Source organism: Microtus ochrogaster, chromosome 4 (genome assembly GCF_000317375.1).
Source record: "Microtus ochrogaster isolate Prairie Vole_2 chromosome 4, MicOch1.0, whole genome shotgun sequence".
NCBI lineage: Eukaryota > Metazoa > Chordata > Mammalia > Rodentia > Cricetidae > Microtus > Microtus ochrogaster.
In genome coordinates, this window is record NC_022011.1 from 35,046,417 (window position 1) to 35,068,371 (window position 21,955).

At 45.8% G+C, this 21,955-nt stretch overlaps 1 protein-coding gene across 12 annotated transcripts in view; it reads left to right on the forward strand.

Annotated features, from left to right (window-relative positions):
• Positions 1–21,955, forward strand: part of Pard3 (par-3 family cell polarity regulator) — a 515,659-nt gene that overhangs the window by 386,785 nt on the left and 106,919 nt on the right. For all 12 annotated transcript variants that reach the window (XM_026777989.1, XM_026777997.1, XM_026778008.1 and 9 more), the window contains one exon: positions 7,113–7,349. In XM_026777989.1, coding sequence (XP_026633790.1) covers positions 7,113–7,349 — 237 coding nt within the window. The remainder of the gene's footprint in view (positions 1–7,112; positions 7,350–21,955) is intronic.

Here is a 21,955-nt window from a genome sequence, read left to right on the forward strand (position 1 = left end):
GGCTAAGGCTGAACAAAACCCAACTGTTCAGAAACATGAATAACCCCTACATCTCAGAGATAATTCGTGACCCCAGGGCCTCAATAAAAGAATAGAGGGGCATTCTTTATAGCAATGACCATCTGGAGCTGTTAGGGACTCGGCTGCCAGGTTTTCATAAATTTTCATAAAAAATTTCCATAAAGAAACCATGATATCCTTATTAGGACATAGAAAATATTTTTCTCCCCCGAGACAAACATTTTTTTTCTGAAGTAAGTTTCTCCCCCAAGAATGAATCTGTGTAGCGTGCAGATATAAGGAATGCTGCAAGCCCCTCTCCATGAATGGTTTGGGGATAAGCTAGACTTGAAGGGTGAATTTTAGAAGTGAATAAGAAAAGTCATATTTGATTTTCTATTTTAGAGTTTGGTTTTTGTTTTTGTTTTGCCTCTTAGTTTTTACGTGGCAGGCTTTCACGTAGCTCGGGCTGGCTGGGCTGGACGAACTTCTGGTCCTCCCTCCGCTGTTTCCTGGATGCTGTGTTTGCAGGGGTGCGGCGGCATGCTCTGCTTGTGAGGGGCTGGGAGGAGAACCCTGGACAGGCATGGCACCAACTCAGCTGCATCTCCAGCACGTTCATGCTTTTCACAGTTATTTTGCTTGTACATTCCCCACAAAGTACACAGACACGTGAGCCCCCCCCCCACACAGAGAAAGAGACAGACAGACAGACAGACAGACAGACAGACAGACAGACAGACAGACAGACAGACAGACTAGGACTGATTTTTATTGTTTTTTAAAGATTACCTTTCCAGTACCGTTTGCACAAGAAACTGCCTTGGTGCTATTCTGTAGAACAGGCTTGGAGATACACAGCAGGGGTCCTGGCCAGACCCATTAGTCAACACATAGGTGTGCTGACACTTTCACACTGAGGTTATATCACCAGCATGAGCTGCCAGGGTGGAAGGAAATTTGGGGCTAAAACACACAAGTGACAGCAAGATTATCAAAAAGAGTAGTTTTCCTGATTGGAGCTGAGAGAGGGAAATGGGTGCTCTCAGAGGGGACGGTTGTTCTCTGAGTTGGATGGCTGCTGGTGCTCAGCCACACGGTGCAGATTCAGGTGCAGGGACAAAAGCAGTGGAGCTAGGTCTTATCGATAGTACCTCGTGCTGATAAACTGAGAAACTGGCCTCTTAGAAAGTGTCCCCTGAGGGTGGGACGATGGCGCAGTGGGGGAACCTCTTGTCATGCAAGTATAAGAACAAGCGCATGGTCTCCAGTGTACCCATAAGAAGATGGGTTTGGTTCTGCATGCCCGGAATCTCAGTGCTAGGGATGGAAAGAGGATCACAGGCCCTCACTGCATAGCTAGTGTAGCTGACTTGGTGAGCTCTAGGTTTGGGGACAGTGGAAAGCAATTAAGAAAGGCACCTGACTGGGTCATCCCTGACCTTGTACACACACAGGAGCACACCTTCCATCCACACACATGCAATGGAAAATGGCTCCCAGTGAATATTAATTTCTCTATAGTTTTGACAGACCATTCAAATCCAGGCACCATCAGCAGCATTGAGAAAGAGATGTGCAGGCAGACTGGGGTGGCAGTTCAGATGGAGAGCCTGTGTGTGTGCTCTTCCTGATGACAGCTTCTCCCAGAGCTCCATAGCCTCGCTTTTAATGGCCTGAGGCTCTTGTGCCATTGCATACAGTTCATTCATAAACCAACGGAAGCCATTCTTTTTCAGTTCTGAAGGCTCTAAATATGGAACTTTAGCTTTGTGGTTTTTTGGCTTTTGTTTTTTTGTTTGTTTGATGATTGATTGATTGATTTTTCAAGACAGGGTTTCTCCGAGTAACAGCCCTAGCTATCCTGGAACTAGCTCTTGTAGACCAGGCTGGTCTCAGACTCAGAGAAATCCACCTGCTTCTGCTTCTGGTGTAATAGAATTAAAGAGTGCCCAGCTGCTCTGTGTTTTATTTTCCTCCCCAAACCCCCACCAAAATTTTAGCAGATTCTGAAACAAAAGCCTTGGGATAGCAGAGCTGGATTGCAGCCTCTTCAACTTGGGAGACCAAGGCAGGACCTTTGTCTGTGCAAGGTCTGCCTGCACGTTTTAGCAGAGTGTAACAGTGAAGAACGGGCTGGGGAAATGGTTGAGTGGCAAAGCCCTTGCCTAACATGTGTGGGGCCATAGATTCCATACCAGCGCCATGAGACATAGAGAGACAGATTGATGTGAATGCCCAAACCCGGGCTTTTGATGAGATGGTTATCATAAAGTGACCCGACATTGTCTCATAGTAAAGTGGGTTGTAGATGTAGTAATTAAGATTTAGACTAATAGTCTGTTAAGCTTAAAAAAATGACTCCTTTCTTCCTGATAGTTGTTTAGAGTCTTTGTTTTGATTTTTTTTTTTTTGGTTGAACCTGAGTTGAGAAAATAGTTATGATGCAGAGAGTAAAATTATCTCTTAACTATGCAGCGCTTTCATTTTGGATATCCAGTAGTAATTGATTTTTATAATTATGTCCTTGACAATCATAACTGTAGCAGGGAATGTAGTAAAAATCTGCTCTTTGCTTTACTAAACTGACATTAGAAGTTATATCCCGGTTTCCCTTGTGAATATTCTACAGGAACCCTGCTATTAGAATCTAGGTCTTTCCCAGGAGAATTCTTAACTTCTGAGTATATAGCATCTCTAACAAGGCCCTGGTTTCCAGCTCAGAAGGTTAAGATATTTCTAGGGAGTCTGGTTACCTTGGAAGTGTCTCTCCAAGCGATTTCTCTGCTGGGAACAGCTAAACTGAAGTCTTGTCAGACGTCAGGTGCTGGCCCCTTTTCAGAGGGTCTTCCCAGGAAATGCTGAGTGGGATGCATTAAGTACTTCCATCTCCTCACTGCAAAATAAGAAAAACTAGGCCAGTAAGAGGACTCCGCTTGCAAGCATTTGGTGCCCATCTCTGACCACGTGAGCTAGATCCCCAGAACCCATGACGGGCAGAGAGAAGCAATCACAAGTTGTCCCCAGCCTCTGCGTGTGTACTGTTGCATTGAGTACATACGCATACACACGCCTGAGAGCATGCACCGGCACACACACACACACACACACACTAAATAAGTAAATAAAATTTAAAGTTAAAAAGAAAAGAAAAATTAGAGAAATTTGATCCTTTGTAAACAATATTTGAGATATAGTTGGGAAGGGAGAAAAGTGAGAACTTTGGTTGTCATGTGACACTCCTTTAGCTCCGCCCCATACATATACATAAAAAAACATTTTTATTTTGGTTTACAGTAAGTGACAAAGAATTTGTAAGGCCTCATGTTCCCTTCACCCGGATTCTTCCCACGGGTCACTCTGGTCAGCACTAGGTATGGTAGGCACAGCCAAGACACGGACCAGAGACAAGATAGGCCCTTAGCTTCCAGGAGCATGGAAGGTCTTGACCACTGTCAAGAAAAGAAGCTGCACCTCAGAAAGCCCCAGGCCCCCCAGCTGAGCCCTGGAAACTGGAAGTCTCTTCCTGCCTCTGGGCAGTGTTGGGGTCATGCAGGAGGAAATTGTGGGGGTGGCTGTTCACTGTGTTGCCCTGGGGTGATTCTATCTGCTCTGTGTAGCAACCATTTGTTCCTGGGAACTGCCGAGCCCAGGCATTCTGTGACACGGAGGACATGTCAGAGTTGATGAGATGATTTTTTTTTGTTGTTATTTTCAATTTTTAAATAAATTGATCCCAAACAGTGGGCACGTACTTTTGCATGGATGTAGGTTTTATTCGTGCTATAAATGCTCAGGTGTTCAGTTGACAGGTCTTATGTGCATTTAGTGTTTTTTAAATTATATAATCTTATTTTTTTTAGTTTTTCATTTATTAAAACTTTGTTATAAATAACTTGCTGATAAAAAGCATCTTGAAGCAAAATTAACCAAACCCATGTCCGCAGTTCTCGGTGAGCGTCTGTACTTAGAACAGCTGTTCTGGAGCAGGGGTACTTCTTGTTGAACTTACGTTTCACTGTCAAATACAGTTTTATGTACGTATTCAGCACTGGATGTTTAAGAAAAATGACAGAGTTAAAACTAGAAAAGCAACTAACTTTATATCCTCTTTCATGACTTGAGTTTCCATTGCCAACATTTTGTCTTTCCTCATCACCCAGTATTTACCTGTTCCTGTTGTCCTTCTGTGTGTTAGAATGTGCCCTCATGCGCCTCTGTTTACCTAAACTCTGTCTGTCTGTCTGTCTGTCTGTCTCTCTCTCTCTCTCTCTCACACACACACACACACACACATACACACACACACACACACTCACACACACACACACACGTTACAAAAGAGGATCTGCCTATGAAGGAGACCATGCATTTATTTTTAATTTTACATATCCTGTTTGTCCTTGTCCCTGTAAGTTTTGTCATTTCTGTTTTCTTTGGTATCCAGCTTATATATGTCCTGGATTTTCATTACACATTCATCCATGTTTGGGCAATGGGATTAGTTTCATTTCCTTGCTGTGGTAAAGCAGCAATAAATACGAGGGTGCAAATATCTCTATCATAGGGTGTGGAGGTCTCTGGGTGTGCACCCAGAGAGGAATGGCTGGAGCGAATGGTGGACCCCTCAACAGTGAATAAGGGTTCCCCTTTCTTCACATCCTCTCCAGTATTGATTCTCGGCTTTCTTGATGGCAGCTGTTCTGACTGGGGTGACAGGGATCTCAGGGTAGTTTTAGTTTGCCGTTCCTTGGTGCCTAGGATTGTTGAAGACTTTCTAAAATGGGCCATTTCCATCTCTCTCTCTCTCTCTCTCTCTCTCTCTCGCATATATACATACCCGTGGCATGGTCTCCACATGATTTGGGTATCTTTTCGAGGTTCTTTTCAATATATAATGCAGGTGTCGTTTATGCAAATATGAAGAAAGGAAAATGGAATAAAGCATTACAATGAATCTGAAATACTACTCCACAGAAAGAAGTCTTCTCTGAGTTTCACATTCTTATTTTAGCACGACTGTGCTTAGGTCTGGGGCATGGTATGATCCTTTCATAAGTGGTGTAATGATCAAGTCGGGGAGATGACTGTAGCCGTCTGCTCAAACACGGCCTTCAAATCCTGACTTCCGTTTTGAGGTGCACATTGCTGCTAGCTGAGGTCACTGCGCTGTGCAACAGAAATGAGATTCCGACCTGGCTTCATCGCTGTGACTTTGACCTCTCTGCAACCTCTCCCCATCCCCCATGCAGCCCTGCTCAGCCTCTGGCAGCTACTGTTTGACTCACTGCTGGGAGATGTCCGTCTGTGCATCTGGCTTCTGTCACTGGGCATGATGTCCTCTGACCTCATTCACGCTGCCCTCACAGAGAGAGTCCCATTCTTTACATAGCCGAATAGTACTCATTTGTATATATATACCCCACATTTTCTTTAAAAATCTATCCATTTTTGACCACTTAGGTTGAATTCACCATCAAAACGATTGTGAAAACTGGTACTGTAAACACATGGTTTTTGTGGAATATTTTGGTGCATAGCTTTTTAACAAATCACTTTTTTTCTTAAAAACATCCAAAGAGTTAGTACTGAGAGATGACTCAGTGAGTTCAATTCCCAGCACCCTCATTGGTTGGCTGAGAGTGCACCTGTAGGTTCAGCTCCAGGGAGTGCATGTTTCTGGCTCCTGTACGCACATGGAAATGCCAAAACAGAGACACGGAATTGAAACAGAAAGATGAGGATAAGACATCACATGTATGTTCAGGCATGGTTTCCTGGATTTGTACCCGTGATGGCCTGCAGGTGTGTGCATGGTGATTCTGAATGCTTCACAGAGCCTTGCAGGGTTTGCCTTGAAGTCTCATACACATCCATCCCCAGGAGAAGGGTACTTTCCCCGCTTCTTTGCCGTGGCTCCACTACTTTTAGATAAGCAGTTCAATATTAAGTGTGTAATGGAAATACTTCCCTTTCCAAAATTATCAAAATTTAACTGAGAATTATTATTTTTTAATTAGGGCAAAAATTAATATCAACATAATTTGAAGGGGGTCTCTGTATAAACTAATTTAGTAAAATCTTTAAGTCGGTAAAATGACCATGTAAGATCTTTTTCTAGCTTTAATGTAGGCAGTTTTATGTCAGGAGTTGATTGTGCAGGTGTCTTTTCTGTCTTTAATCGATACTGGAATTCCATTCTGTCTGAAAAACTTGAAATCAACACTCTGATCTGGGGGACTCTGCCACTGTTGCAGTAGGATAAGCGCTCATGCTGAAGCTTCACAGATCTCCATGTGCTGTGGTTTTTCTCTGAGCAACGTGTATTTATCACACCTACACATACATGCAGACAGGTGGCAGATGTGTATCCATCACACCTACACATACATGCAATTACATGACAGATGTGTATCCATCACACCTACACATACATGCAGTTTGCCACCAAGTTAAATGAATAAAACAACAGTAGGTAATGGCTTTGAAGCTCTGATGACCTTTCCAGCCTTGGGCTTCTGACAGGTTTATAGTATCAGGCATTAATTTTTACCCATGGGACAGGATTGAAATTCAACCAGAAAAGTAGCTGGCTATACGTGTCATTGTGTGCACAGACTTGCAGATGATGCAGATGCTAGCGGTCACCATGAGCTGTCCTCCTCTGTCACTCCACATCTTTATTTTTGATGCATGCTCTTTCACGGACACTGCAGCTCACTGGTTTGCTTGCCAACGAGTCCTGGGGCTTATCCTGTCTCCTCAGGGCTGGGACTATAGGTGCCTGTACCACTGTGCTTGTTGTGCGACCTGGGACTCAGACTCAGTCCTCAGCAGCTGACGGTCTGAGTTGTCTCTCAGGCCCTTGTTTTTATTTCTTGATGTCAGCTAATCAGTGTGAGATCACTTTATCACCGAGTCATATCGACATGCACAAAATGATTACGTTTAGTGTGTATGACATTAAGTGAGACGCTAAAATGTGTGTAAGTCATCGCTCATCACACACCTCCCCTAGAACTGCATGAACAACACAGCTCGATGAAGAAGCCTGCATCGCTTCATGGAAAAGGAGTAATTTCTCCTGCTTCAGCATTGTTCTGATTTTACAGGATTCAAGCCAAAACGCGCGAATTTAGGGAGCGGCAGGCTCGAGAGCGCGACTATGCTGAAATCCAGGACTACCATCGGACGTTTGGCTGTGATGAGGAGATGCTGCATGGGGGCATGTCATCCTATGAAGGCTGCTTGGCTCTCAATGCCAGACCCCAGAGCCCCAGGGAAGGGCATCTGATGGACACACTGTATGCACAAGTGAAGAAGCCACGGAGCTCCAAACCTGGGGACAGGTAGGTGCTGGTTGTCAGGGTTCCGTCTGTGCCAGCCCTGCTGGTTCTGGGCAGTGGAGAAGATGGTTTGTCGGGGCCCATGGTAAAATGCTGCTTATTAGTGGCCTTTAAAAGGCTGTTGCGTCTAAAGGTATTAAGTTGGCACAAATCAGTGGCTGATGGGATGAAGAGCGAGAAGTTGTGATTGCTTTCCTTGCAGTCCCAGCTGAGCGCACCCTGCTCCTCGTGACCCTTGGGACTTGGCCTGCCTGTGGCTGACAGCTCAGATCAAAGCCAAACTGGAATCATAAGCAGTGTGCAGTGTTCTTGTCTTGCTAAAAGGGCTCCTGGATAGGATAACTAAATGCATTTGGACACTCAATTGGACTATGACTTAGAAGGGCCACTCTGGGGGAGGCATAATTTTATAATATGAAAGAATTAGTAAATAGGAAATATAGCACATCTGTTCTACAAGAGGCTTGTTAGGCACCGTAGGCTTCAGGTCGGATGTGTTTATCAGTGCAGAGAGAAATGCCAATTGTGTTTGAATAGCTATCTGGTTATTTAAGCATCTAACCGAGTCTGTGAGCCTGTATCACTGACGTACACTTCATAAGCTCTATATACTGCTAATATACTTACTTGAAATGGTGATATACATATTTTCAGATTTTAGCTGGAACAATCTTGAATGGATCTTTCCCCACCCCTCCCTTTATAGACTCAAACACCATATGGAGTTTAGCTTCGAAGGGAATAATTCTCGTTTCCTTTCATATCAAACATGTGCACGCTATTGTCATAAACAATACGCCAATCGTGTTCTAAACGTCGCTTATCGCTCTCTATGGCAGCTGGGCTTTGTAAATTATAAATGGTTTTCCTTAAAAACAGTGTTTCTGAAGCATTTATGTGCATTGGGTTCGCCTGAAAGGCTTCTCCAAACACTGGCTGGCTACTGTTTCGATGCAGTAGGTTGAGGGTGAAGTCCAAGAACTGGGATTTTTTTAGGATCCCCTAAGTGATGCTGGCCCTGCAGGTCATGGCTTCAGAGTCCTCGGCAGGACGCAGGCTGTGGGCTCTGCTGATGTATCCTCCCCTCTTTGTAACAACTGACTTTAGCTAATAGTAACAGAATCTTGCAAACACAGAAAGCAACTTCCGGCAATTACAGAAAGAAACATTTTTAAAAATAGCAGACCGGAACAAAGGCAAGCACAACAGCTCCGGAAGGAGTGCCTCCCACAGCAATTGTCCTGGCCCTGCACCTTCCTTGTTTAGGCTTTTGTCCTGATTGTCTCAGAAAATCTATTTGACATTGATATGAGGAGTGAATCTTCTAACATGAACACTTAGGGTGGCTCCGGCCTCGTCCCCATGTCCCCAAAAGACTCCTGTGTGTATTAACAGATGCATCAGGACTCAAAAATGAAGTTCTCATCGGTGGCAGGGACATTTTCTCTAAAAGCTTTTTGTCTCATTTCTGCCGTGATTGTGGAAGCTGCCTTCAGAGGTTAAGTGGCATTCGAAGGTGCCTTCTTGAGAGAAAGGCCACCCAAACACCAGCACTCTGGCTAGTGACTCCTGGGGGAACAGGGAAAAGATGGCCTGGAGATTACTGATGGCTGATAAGAGAGCCAAGCATTTCTACATCTGAAAGCTGGGGCAGGGCTGCAGCAGTGACCATCAGAGAGGGCCACCCTGCTCTTGTTAACGCAGACGGCTGCCTTAAACCAACCAAGAGCTCCCCAAAAGCTGCCTTCTCATCTGAAGGCTTCTGCAAGTGTTCAAAGGGCGTCGTGTTTTCAGGGTGCTCTCCCCTCCGGCTTGCAGCATCTGGACCCACGGTCTCCCTGTTCTGCTAACCCAGATCCGAATCAGGCCCCGGCTCATGCCCACCCACAGTCTGCTTCACAGGGAGGGCTTACACTCAGCAGAGATCAGAACCATACCTTTTCCTCCAAGGCTACTCAACTTTACCTGGAGGGCCATGCTGCATTTTTACCAGGGAAACAAAAGATTATAGACACTTGTCAAGTTTTTTAATCCTACTTTTGCAGAGAATGAGGTATCCATTAATGACTGGTGGTGTTGCTGCTTTAGACTCGACCTTTGTTCTTGTCAAGCCCTTCCTTGCCCACCTGTTGTTGAATATGGACTTGGCTTGGGAGCTTGGCCTTACTCCGTTGTCTTTCTTGTTGCAGACAAAGCTATGGAAAAGCTGTTCACACTTGGGTAGTGTAGAAGCCCTTTTCTTTCTTTTTTTCTCTTTTTTTTTTTTTTTTTAAAAACAATCTCTTGCTACTTCCCTACTGCTGTAAATTGTTGTGATTATAACAGTTCTTAAATACATAATAAAGACAACATGAGACTGGACTCCTGTGTAGAACCATCGCATGTCTGATGAAACTTTAAACTTTACAAAGTTAGATATAGACAAAAATGACAAACCAGTTGGATTGCAGTGAACTATGTTAGCATAGCCAGTAATATTTTTTCCATTATTTTATTGGTGTGTTTTAACCAGAGCCAATAGATGGAGCAGGTGTGATGGTGCACGCCTGTCACACCCGTGCCCAGGAGCGGGTGTGATGGTGCACACCTGTCATGCTCATGCCCAGGCACTGGAGCTGGTTTTGATATGGTTGTGAGGTGAGTGCGGATTCACCTCTCCCCTCCCTCCCCTGATTCCGTTAATGCTTTTGCGAATGTGTGACCCGTGATCTTGGACTGGAATATGATATTGACATAGCAGACAGAGACTTTCACGAGCCTACAAGGTGATCTAGGCTATGCTTATATGAACTTTAAAAAGTAATCGTTCTAATGGAAATATGAAAGCTAAAACCACTCAGAGAGAAGTTTCCTCTGATGGATAATGTACAGATGCTTGCTGACTGACTAAATGTCACCAGAATTTGCCATGGGTATCTGTTGAACTTTGCTGTTCAGATTTCTGCATTTTGTGGGAATGCAGGCATTGCTGATAAGCTGACGTGTACTTCTCCGATTTCCTTTGTTCGGTAAAAAAGCAGCCCCCAGGATGCCTTGCTCAGTCATTCTGATGGATCTCACAGCCAGAAGTCCAGAAGCAACCTGGGAAATATATTAAAAGATACAAACTTGGTGTCACAATGGGCACGCTTACCCTGTTCCACATATTGTGCGCACAGTGGCTTTCTAGCATGCATGTGTTTAGAGATAGACTCATGCCTATGTGAGCGGGTCCACAGGTGAATTTGGTCACCTTCCCTTTATGTCTGTTTAGTTTGATGTGTGTTTATTCTGTCAGCCTTCCCAGGCATGCCTAGCTGTGTCAGAACATGTATGCTGTAGTCGTGGCACCACCTTCTTTTCGTTATCCGTGTCCTTGGTAACACTTTGATTTTCACATTAGATATATGCTACGTAGGCAGTGTGAATAGTTAGGCTTAAATTCACCGGAATGTTAGTAGGTTTCTTAACGAGTCTGTGTTTAACTAGGGACTTGGAAGACTTAGGCATGGCGGTGGTTCGTAAGCTCCTATATTACCATGGCTAAGGTAACTTCTTTGGCCGCTATGCCCTGGTTGGCCAAGAGCCCTGTTTCCGATGCAGTGTGCATTGGAAGACACTAGCAGTTGCCTCCCTACCCAGTACCTCTTCTCTCCTCTCCATTGTGGAGTAAATCCTTGTTTACTCCGATAGGCAGGTGCTTACCTAGGTGTTTCAGTTTTTAAACTTGTAGTGAGCCATGTGACGGAGTTCTAACTAGTAAGCACTGGAAGCAGCTGGGCAGATGGAACTTCCCGCAGAGCTGGGTTTTCCCCCCTGGTTTTGTATGTGTGTAAGGGTGTGTGTTCATTTATGCATGTGCATGCGTGCATGTGCATCCTGTGACTGAGGATCTTCCTCGCACAACTGAAGCTCTCCATCCCATCCCTAGCACATTAGAATCACGAGTTTGCTTGGTATTGCACTTTAGGGTTTTCCGATTTTCTTCCAGAATCTTGGATAGGTGCTCTAGGGGGAAAAAGCCTAAAAGGGAAGGCCACTTAGAATCTGCTGAGCAGTGGCAACTCCTTCCTGACTTGCCCTGGCCCTTTGTCAACTTGAAAAATCAGTCTGTTGCTAAAGTTGCTCCCTTGAGATTTCTGTCTCAAGAGGCCAGATGCTAGGGTGGATGTAAGGAACTGTGAACAGAAGAGCTCAGAGAGAAGCCCTCTTCTCCTCTTTCCTCATCCCCTCTCCCCTTCCTTCCCTCCCTCTGTAGCTGAGCTCCTCACCCCTGCTCTTCCTTCTCCTTTTTAAAGACAGAATCTTACATATCCTAGGCTGACCTCAAACTCACTACACAGCCAAGGATGACCTTGAACTTGTCACCCTCCTGCCTGCACTTTCTCAGCACTGATGCTATCTGATTCCTGCTGCATTTTATTCACTGGCTGTCGGCCCGCAGAACCCTCCTTAACTGTTTTAGAGTCTTTTAGATCCTAATAACTCCCACCTCCGTGGATGATTCTCCTACAAGATCAGAGGCAGTTGAGATCAGGAACTTGAACTATGCCAGCAGCATGCTAGAGTTTGAGTCTGTGCTCTTTCATTGTGAGCTGAGTGCTCTGTCTCGTTCCTTTCACGTGTGACATGGGGCTCAGAGGCATTGGCTCACGAGGCTTGGCAGTGACCAGCTCTGATAAGAGTAAAGTGTTGAACTCTGTGCCCAGTGCATCCTAAACACCATTCCAGCGCATCCTAAACACCATTCCAGTGCATCCTTAACACTATTTCAGATTCCTGTTGCAGTTGTCACTTACAGAACAGGCTTTAATTCCAACGAGGGCACGGTGTCCCCACACGGGTTCAGAGAACAGTGACTGAAGTAGAATCGAGGGCGACAGCTCATGAAGTGTTTCCTCCAGCAGCAGAAATTTAAAGACTGGGTGCCTCCAGCTCATCTGTGAGCTGGACAAGGGAGGCAAGTTTCCGTCAGGGTCTCTCTGCCGGTTTCCATGTCTCTTTGAGTTGGATGCTCTTCCTTCTGTACTTGTGCATGGAATCCCTTGGACGCCTTCCTGTTCTCTTTTCATGGAATTCCTACTGATCCCTAACCCTAATGCAGAGAATCTTCAGCTGTTCAGGCCTCACCATATACTCTTGACAGTTCTGTCAAATTTTAGAGGATGCGCAGAGAGCCCAGAGTCCCCTCTCATCTCACCACAGCTTCAACAAAGTGGAAGAGGGTTCTTTTTCAAGGTGGAGCCCATTCCCCGAGCTGACTGGGTAGGGCAACTGCAAAGGAACCCACCGCAAGAACCTCTCCCATGTGTGCTGAGCTCGTGGGAATTCTAATCCTATAGGTCTGGCTGAGGAGTGCCCACTCGTGGCGTTGATGCCTTTCCCAGTTGACTTTTCTGCCACTGACTCTTTCATATCGGGAACACAATGTTCCTAGGCTGTCGGGAAGAAAAGCATGGGTTCTAGCCTGAGCGAGTCACAAACGTCTTCTCGTAGCAAAGCTGTGGGGTAAGGACGATCATCACTGGACACGGTCCATTGCATTTGCAGCTCACCTTGATTCAATCGTTTTATTAAGCGACTGTCTCGCATTTGTGATACTATTCCTGTGTTTTATTCATTGTTTCTTAACAGCCATAGCTTCCTTTCCATACAAGTTACATGACTCCGTGTAGGAAGTTTGGGGCGCCCCAGATTATAACAAAGGTGTGCTGAAGTCATACTCAGGATTGTACACCATGCATCTGTGTTTGTATTCAGACCCTGGCCTCCGATGCAGCTCGGATGGACATTTTCTGACTGTCGTCATGCAATCATCTGCCACCAAGAATGCATTGTCCTCAAATATAATCGAAATAAAGCCAGAACTGTGCTGTTACAAATCTAAATGCGGGGAAATAGTAGGCTAGACTCCCCGAGCTTGCCCAGGACGCCTTAATGGAAGCATAAATACCATAATCATATGCTTTTTGCATGCATTTCACCATGAAGGGAAAGTGCCAGTTTTAAAAGAAAAGACCTTTATGAACTTGTTCCCCCTTCCCCACTAAAACTGGCATCCTGTGGAGTCCAAAAGAAGTCTGACAGACACAGAACAAAACTAATTTTCTGAGATGCAGGCCGTTATTAAACGTGTGCCCTTTGGAAAATGTTGGGTCGTATAACAAAATCGCGTTTGCTGTTCAGAGAGTCAAATACTCTACCTCCACTCATTCCTATTGTGTATGTCTGCCTTTCTTGAAACGTGAGAAGGTAGTTTAGGAAGGGGGTGAAAACTGTCGGTTAGTCCTGTGCACCACTGGACCCAGACCACGCCCATCTGTCCCACCTGCCCTCTGTCCATTTCTGTCACTGGCTGCTCCTATAGCACGTCCCTCTGTGAGTACTGTCTGCTCCATCACTCCCTTCCAGCTGCTCCTGGCTCTGGAGTGAGAAACTCTCCATACCTGCATTTGGCTTCCTGCTCGCCCTTGGCTGGAGTTTACCAGCGCCCCCTCCCAGTGGAGTGGGCCTCACTCTGAGAAGCACCATCACGACCATCTTCTTCTAGAGACAGGATCCTTCGGTTGTAGCATGCGACAGGTGCCCTCCAGTTTACCAAGCTAAGGAATTTTGAGTCTCTTTCTCTTCTACAGCACTGCTCCCATGACCCATGGGAGTCTCCCAGCATCCTTCTTGTCTCCAGGCTTGTTACTGACATGTCCCCACTTCAACCACTACTTGGGGTTTTGAACTTAAAAATAAATATGCCTACGTCTCACCTTGACTTAAAATTATCCTTCAGCTTGTGTTCAGGATGTAACTTATTGCCTTAACACGGGACTCTGGCTTCTCCAGCTTCTCAGTTCAGGCCCCTCTCCTACATATGCAGTGCCCATTGAGTCACGTCTTTCCGCTAACTCTTTATCAGGGTAAAAGTGTAAGCCGAATTGTACTAGGTACACAGGCGAGCCATGCAGCTGTTGGTGTTACAAGTTCTGCAAATGGTATATTTTGGTGAGGAAGGGTGTCCTAATTAGGGTTTCTATCGGAGCAGTAAAACACCATGACCAAAAGAAACATGGAGAGGAAAGGGTTTATTTGGCTTATACTTCCTGGTAACAGTTCATGACTGAAGGAAGTCAGACTAGGAACCTGGAGGCAGGAGCTGGTGCAGAGGCCATGGAGGAGAGCGCTGCTTACCTACTTGCTCCCCATGGCTTACCTAGCATCTTTGTTCTACCACCCAGACCCAGCATCGCAGGGGTGGCGCTGCCCACAGTGAGCTGGGCCCTCCCAGATCAACCGCCAGTCAACACGATGCACCACAGGCTAGCCCGTCTGGTGGGGAAACTTTCTCAACTGTGGGTCCCTCTTCTAAGATGATGCTAGCTCGTGTCACGTGACCTAAAACAAGCCAGCACATGAAGTCCACAGCCCCAGTTCACCAAGCTGTCGGGTACAGTTAGAGATTCCGCAATTACAATAACGGCTGAGTGAGGTGACAGCAACAACCCAAATAATGAAACTGTGAAAGTAATGAAGCCATAAATAAGGTCATGGCTAATCTCAAAGACATTTTGTTTAATTCCTTTGGTTGATTAACGTTGCCCGAAACCACAATTTGTTGAGGGGGGTTGTTTATTTATATATTTATTTCTGCCTCGGGGAACACTTACGTATTCTACAGAAATGCGGGCTAAATGAAAACTATTTTAGTCTCTGGTAATCATCAGCAAATTGCCCCCAGCAGAGCGTACTCATTCAGTCTTAATGTCTTTCTTGTCACACGGCCCTGAACTTGTGAGTCTTTGCTGATAAGCTGGCTTTACTGCCTTGGCCAAAATCTCCTTCTTCTGTGTGGCACAGAGTGTTATTTTTGTGTCCAGCAAATCTCAAACCCTGCTTTCCGTGCACTTTGGTACAGTAAGCCACCTCTCTCTTTCAGTCTACCTACCCCGTCTCCCCGTCTCTTCCACAATCCAAACTCACAGCTTTAAGTGCCAATCTTATTGGTATTTAGTAATCTTTGGCTGGTGTTATTTCCTTTTTGGCTCCTGCATAAGGATGGAATATCAGCCTACTATTAATATAAATTCATGAGGATTTATGTAGAGCCCCGTGGTGAGATGCATTTTCAGCTTCTTGGGAGACTTTCCCGAGCCCTGAATCCACAATCCATTTTTAAATTAACTCCCCAGCTGTTTCAGGGCCCTTCTGTCGGCACCCCGAGTCCTCCCACGGATGTTTGATTACCCTGGATTTCATTCTGTGTTCTTGCCTTGCCCATGTTTTCTTCATTGGCTGATTCTGTCTATCTGAAATGATAGCACTAATTGGTTTCAAAAGCGGTTCTTTCTTTTATAATCAAGGAAATAGCTGAATTATCCCAAGCTCCTTTCACTGCCTACATGAAGATGTGGGAAGGAACGAACTTTCTAGATTGTTACAGAACAGACAAATAGAAAAGTATTTGAAGATACATTTGAAATGACAGAGAAATGACCCACATGTTAAAAGAAAGCATGTATGTTAGTGCACAGAAATGTTCCTTTTCTCTCTTGAGACAGGGTCTCAACTGACCTTAAACTAGCTATATCTCCAAGGATGACCTTGAACTCCTGAGCCTCCTGTCCCTACCTTCCACGGGACGGACGGAAATCCATTAACTACCTTGGCTAGTTTATGAGTGGAAGGAATCAAAACCAGCCCTCTTACATGCTCTGTCAGCCCGGTACCAACTGAGTTACATCTCCAACCCCAGATATACATGATTATACAATCAGTATTTTTAAACAGAATTTTCATTGTTGTTTCTAACCCATAGTTATTAAAAAGACTGTATCAGTGAGTTATTAGGGATACAGAAGTGTTCCCCCATTCGATGGTTATTCTCTGTCAGCTCAGCAGGATCCAGAATCACTCCAGAGACAAATCTCTGGGCGTGTCTGTGAGAGGGAAGACCCACCGTAAATGTGATTGACACCAAGCCCTGGGCTGAGGTGCCAGACCGCGCTCAGGAATTCAAGCAGAGTATCGGCATTGTCCCTCCTGACTTTCCGTCCTGACTGTGGATACAGTGTGACCTGATATCTAATCTCTCTGCCACTACGAGTTCCTCACGTAGTAGACTCTTAAACTCTGAGCCCAAAGCAACCCCTCCTTCCTTCAGTTGCTTTTGTTTTCACTCACAGCAAACAGGACAGTAACTGATACCCAAATAAAACACCCGAGGATCATAGAACTGTCTGCCGAGAATTCCTTTAGGAGGGAAGGAAGACGCTGTGCATGTAACTCTACATCAAACCACGGGGCAGGGGCTGGCACACAAGTTCTCACTTCTCCATCACTTTTACCGGCTCTCCTGTCGACCTCACCAGAGACACCTGCTGATCCTGCCCAGCTCAGGGCAGGTAACCTCACTAGGATCCTCACTGAGTGTGGAACAAAACCCAAAGGAAAAGACAACCAAATGCAACTCAAAACCAGACTGTAAGACAGTCCAATTGGTGCAGAAGTACTAAGTTTCTGACATGGTTAAGTTTACATGGCTGAGTGTGAATCCAGGCTCAAAGCCTGGACTGTGGAAGTTAGGGGCGGGGGTGGGTAGGGTAGCTGGTGCATGTTTGAAAAATGCCTCTGTAACAGAAAGAGAAGCTGACTGAGAACAGACTCATTTCTGGTGATCCTTCTGTTCCTTTCTTTCCTTTATCCAATACATTTAAGCTCTGATTATTTAAAGGCTTCAACTCCTTGAACAAGCCCAGGTTCTAGGGCTTTAGCTGACAATTCCCAGGGGTCCAGGCAACTCCTCAAACGCTATTCAGTCCTGGCTGCGTACCAATAATTGTGATGTGGACAGAAATGAATAAGAACTGAAAATAACTAAATAATTCATATATCCTGTAGATAATAGATTTTTTTGAGGATGCATTTGAAATTGCATGAGACGGACTTGAGTGTTGGGGTGCACAGATTTGCTTCCTTGTTCAGAAATGCACATTTCATACATGCGTCTTTCAGCTGAACCTTCAGTGTTTGATTTTGTAACAGGCTCCCAAATTGTGACACAGAGACTTATTATTAATTAGGAACGCTCAGCTCTAGTTTAGGCTTGTTCCTGGCAAGCTTTTTAAATTAAATTAACCTGTTCCTCCTCCTCTGTTTTGTCTTGGGGCTTTTTACCTTTCTTTCATTCTGTACGTCCTGCTCCGAGGCTAAGCTGACTAGTGGCCCGCCTGGCTGGCCCCCGGTGTTTCCCTCTCTTTCTCCCTTGCCCACTCTTCCTTTCTTCCCAAGCCTAGATCCCTCCTCCTACTTATTCTCTCTGCTCACCAATCCCGGCTGTCTTTCCTGTCTAGCTATTGGCTATTCAACTTTTTGTTGCACTGTGAGCTGGAGGCCACGCCTGTTAAGATGTGGCTCTTGGGTGACACTCATTCAAACTGCTGCCTCACTGATACAGCTAGGCTGGCTGGCTAGTGAGCGTCATGGCTGCTTCTGTTCCCATCTCCCCATAACTGGGCACTTAGCCCCTCCACCACTCCCAGATTTTATGTGGCTGCCGGGGATCTGAACTCAAGTCTGGCAGGCAGCTTTCCAGCTGAGCCCAACCAACCTATATGTCTCTCTTTTATAACCTGTATGTTTTTCATCTCCCCTACCCACCGCCACTTCTTTAGCTTGGATCTTCCAGTAGCATTGACCTTGTTGATGGACTGATCCTGATGGGAGCTGGTCTTTCAGAAGGTCCAGTGGCTCTCTGGTTGTGTATGCGGACTTCTTTAGGGCTCTTCCGTGAAAGTATCCCTTCCCAACTTCCATGTCTTGTGCAGTCTTGGAAATGACACTTATATGCTCGTGAGTGGCGAGAGACCGTCCTCCCAGAGAGCAGAGATCATGATAAAATTAAGGTCTCCGCTTTCTGCAGACCCTGCGAATAACCCTCACTGCCATGGGAGGACCCAGGGCTGACACACAGGGAAGCCAGTCCTGCTGTGTCCTCAGCACAGCAGGGATCAGCGTGCGCCGCCCAGGAGCGTGGGCAGATGCTCCTCTTGGCCCTCTCTGGATCCTTCCCATGCTTGCTCAGTGTGGCCATATGAACCAGAGGTGTTCTGTTTGAAATTCTGCTCGAAACCCTGTATGGCTCACAGAGGTCAGAAGGGCAGCTGATGAAGTAGCCAGGGAGATGAAATTAGTGCAAGCGACGTGCTGGTGGGCCTTCAAATCCTGCCATCACAGAACTCAGTCCTGGAGAAAGAAAGAGCCCAGGTATTTTGACACAGAATGCAGTGTTCTCTAAAGCACTCTCCTGGAGCATGATTGGCTGGCTGGCTGTGAGGGGCCATCTCTGTGGCCACAGCAGCTTTAGGGGTAGGCAAGCAAAGCCAACAGGCAGTGTTCCAGGACATGCAAATGATTTCCGGTTACGTGTTCGCCCATCCCTTGTCCACCGTCCCCACATTATATTGCCTGCTCGTGTTCTGACGTCATGCCAAGCATGTGATGTATTCCTATGGTTTTATCATCTGTCTTCAATTTGAATTAAGTTGCATTAAAAGCAGAGGGTTTGTCTATTTTTGTTTACTGTAATATTCCAGGCTCTGGTATGCTGGCACCCATGTATGCTTGTATAAATTAAGGAATTAAGGTCAGTGAGATGGCCTTTCTGTTAAAAGCACTTTCAGCCAAGGCCGATGACATGAATTTAATCAGCAGGACCCCTACGGTAGAAGGAGAGAACTTACTGTCTCAAGTTGTCGTTTGACCTCTCCTTGACCAGTGTGGTGTTTGTGCGACACACACACACACACACAGACAGACACACACAGCTTCCTTAGTATAGCAATGCCAGTTCCTGTAGTGTGTCTGTATATGACTACAAAGTGCCCGTTTTAGACCCATAGATGTTTTAATTGTTAAAGTCACGTTTTATACATGCCATCAACCTCAGCTGCTCATGAGGCTGAGGTGGGAGGGGGTTTAGAGCCCCTGGGTTGGACATGAGTCTGGACAGCATAGCCAAGCCCGACTGCTTATTGGGAGTCAAGTTTGTAATCCCAGTTGGCTTTGTAGAGCTTGTTTAATTGGCAGGAGGCTGGATGCCGTTCTCTCTGCCATGGGATGCGACGTGGCACGCCACAGGTCCTGAGTTCACGTCCTTGAATGGTGCCTGACTCAGAAGAACTGTAGTTTGTCTCCAGCTGTCTCCCACTAGCTGTGCGTTACAGGTGTGCTCATCAGCCTGAGTGACATTGGGAACTGGAGGAAGTTGGGTTAATAGCATAAGTCTCTTCTTTTCTCTCTGGTCTTCCAGAGTGCCGTGAGCTAATCCAACCTTCTGCACTCTATGCTGTTGTCATGGTGTGCTCACGAGCCCAGAGCGCAGGGCCAAGGTTTCATATCATGTACTGAGGTGAGCCCTGAGTGGGTTCTCTCGGGCTTGGAGTCAGAGAGATGGAAAGCTGTCTGTTAAGATTGTTGGACATCCCCCACTATCGCCAACAGCAGCACAGCTCCTCCATCCTTGGGTTCTAAGCATTTAGAAGCACAGTCGTTGGCTGCGTTGATTGCTTGCCGGTGTGATATATGATGACCCTTGGCATATTTTTAGCGTCTTTCTTGTGTAAATGCTTGTTTTAGATTTCTCTGCGTTGAGTTTTGCTGAGACAATTGACGTCTGCTGCTCTGTACCCAGTGTCCCCGTATCGAACACTCATGGCTGTGGACATTTGATTGATCTCTGTAATTAGGACGCAACATAATCTGCTGTAATTGGTATCGTCTTGAGCTTGAATAGCCTACAATTAATTTCCAAAGCAGGAGGCTCAGGTGCACAGGGTTTTGGTGTTAGAGGATGCTAGCTAGCAAAGGCTGCGGGCCCGGCCGGGCAGGTTCTCTGCTACTTGCAATGTTTCCTGCATGCCAGGCTTACTCGAGTCTCTTCGCTGTGTCTCCCTTGGAAGTGCGGAGTGGAGCAACAGCTCCACAGTGAGCTAAATGAAAAGTGCCACTAGATCCCATATCACTGTTGCGGATGCCTGCGTTCATTGTATGATCATCACGTGAAAGAACATTGAGTGTTAATAGTAGGAAATACCCTATCATCGATATCCTTTCTGATAAACAGGAAGGGTTCCAGCTTGAAAATGACACTCAAAATGTGAGAAGGCCACTCTGCCTTCTCATGACCGTGTCTTTGCTGCCACTCTTGGTCCATGTGTGTGGGTTCAGCTGCCTTCACGCCTTCTAAATTAGGCCCAGAACAGGCTAAACACCCGTCAAGGACTAAATGAATGGATTTAGGTTGTTTTAATTAGCTAGGTGTGATTTAAAGGTTTCTTGAAATCAAAAAGGCTTCTTCATTTTTCATCAATAATCATTTGCCTTAATATTTCATTAGAACCTGCTGGCTTGCAGGCTTCCTTCTGCGCTTTGATTCATTGTGACTGCAGACAGCCATCCGCTCCCCGTTTCCCTCTTCTGTACTGTGCTTTCATCCCGGAGACGCCATGAAGATGTTTCCAGGATTCATAGGCCAACTGAGCGGACTTTAAAAAATTCTGTACTTACTGTACTTTAAGAATTCTAGGTTCTGTGTGTGTGTGTGTGTCTGTGTGTGTCAGTGTGTGTACATGCCTGTGTCTGTGTGTGTGTCTGTATGAGTGTGTGTATATGCCTGTGTCTGTATGAGTGTGTGTATATGCCTGTGTCTGTCTGTGTGTGTTTATGTGTGTGTTTGTGTGTTGGCAGTACCCTTTCATCACTTGAATGGCTAATAATGTGTGAATTTTCTATTTCACTTGTCTCGAGAGCCAAGACTGAGTCTTTGTTCATAAAATCCAGGGAGTATGACTAGGGATTCGTGTTTGGACTTTGCCATCAGTGGAGAAGAACGGAGCATCTCGTGTGTGACTGAAGGGACCTCTACCTGCACAAGTGCCTGGTTTCATGAGTGGCTAGCTTGCCCATGGCTACCCATGGTTGGCACAGCTGCGCTGCTGCCTACAGAGGGAAGCGCCAGATGGGCTGCAGAGTGGCGATGTCTGTACAGAGTGGAACCTTCTTCCGGAGTCAGGTGACTGTGTGAACAGTGCAATCAGAGGCAGGGACAGGGCATCTGGGCCAGGGAGACTCTTGTAGAAACTGCTTCAAGTTTCAAGTACTTCTTAAATGGCACGTGGACAGTAATGTCTTTGGCTTGCTGGGAGCAGCTAACCTGAAATGCAGACCCTCACAGGGTAGACCGAGGTTCTGGCTGACTATCACTGATGGCGAGAACAAGAAGAAAAGTAGGCCAGTACACGAGTGCTTCTCATTTCCTCCAGACTGACCTGCAGTGCCTGTGTCTTTACAGCCATGCTGGCTGTGTTGTGTAAAGTACAGACTATCAGCTGCTGATTGAACCAGTCATGGTGCTGAGTCAAAATTGCAGACTGTCCCAAAACAAAGATTCCTATCTTTAAACTTTTGGTATGTGGGTCCAGAAGTACACATAAATACTCAACTGTACTCTTTTGTTTGCTTTTTATTTGTTGAAATAAGAGCGGCAAAGCTGCGTCCCCGGCACCTGGCCGCCCACATGGCTAGCTTAGCTTATGCCCTGAAATAATTACACGGAAACTGTATTCTTTTAATCACTGCCTGAC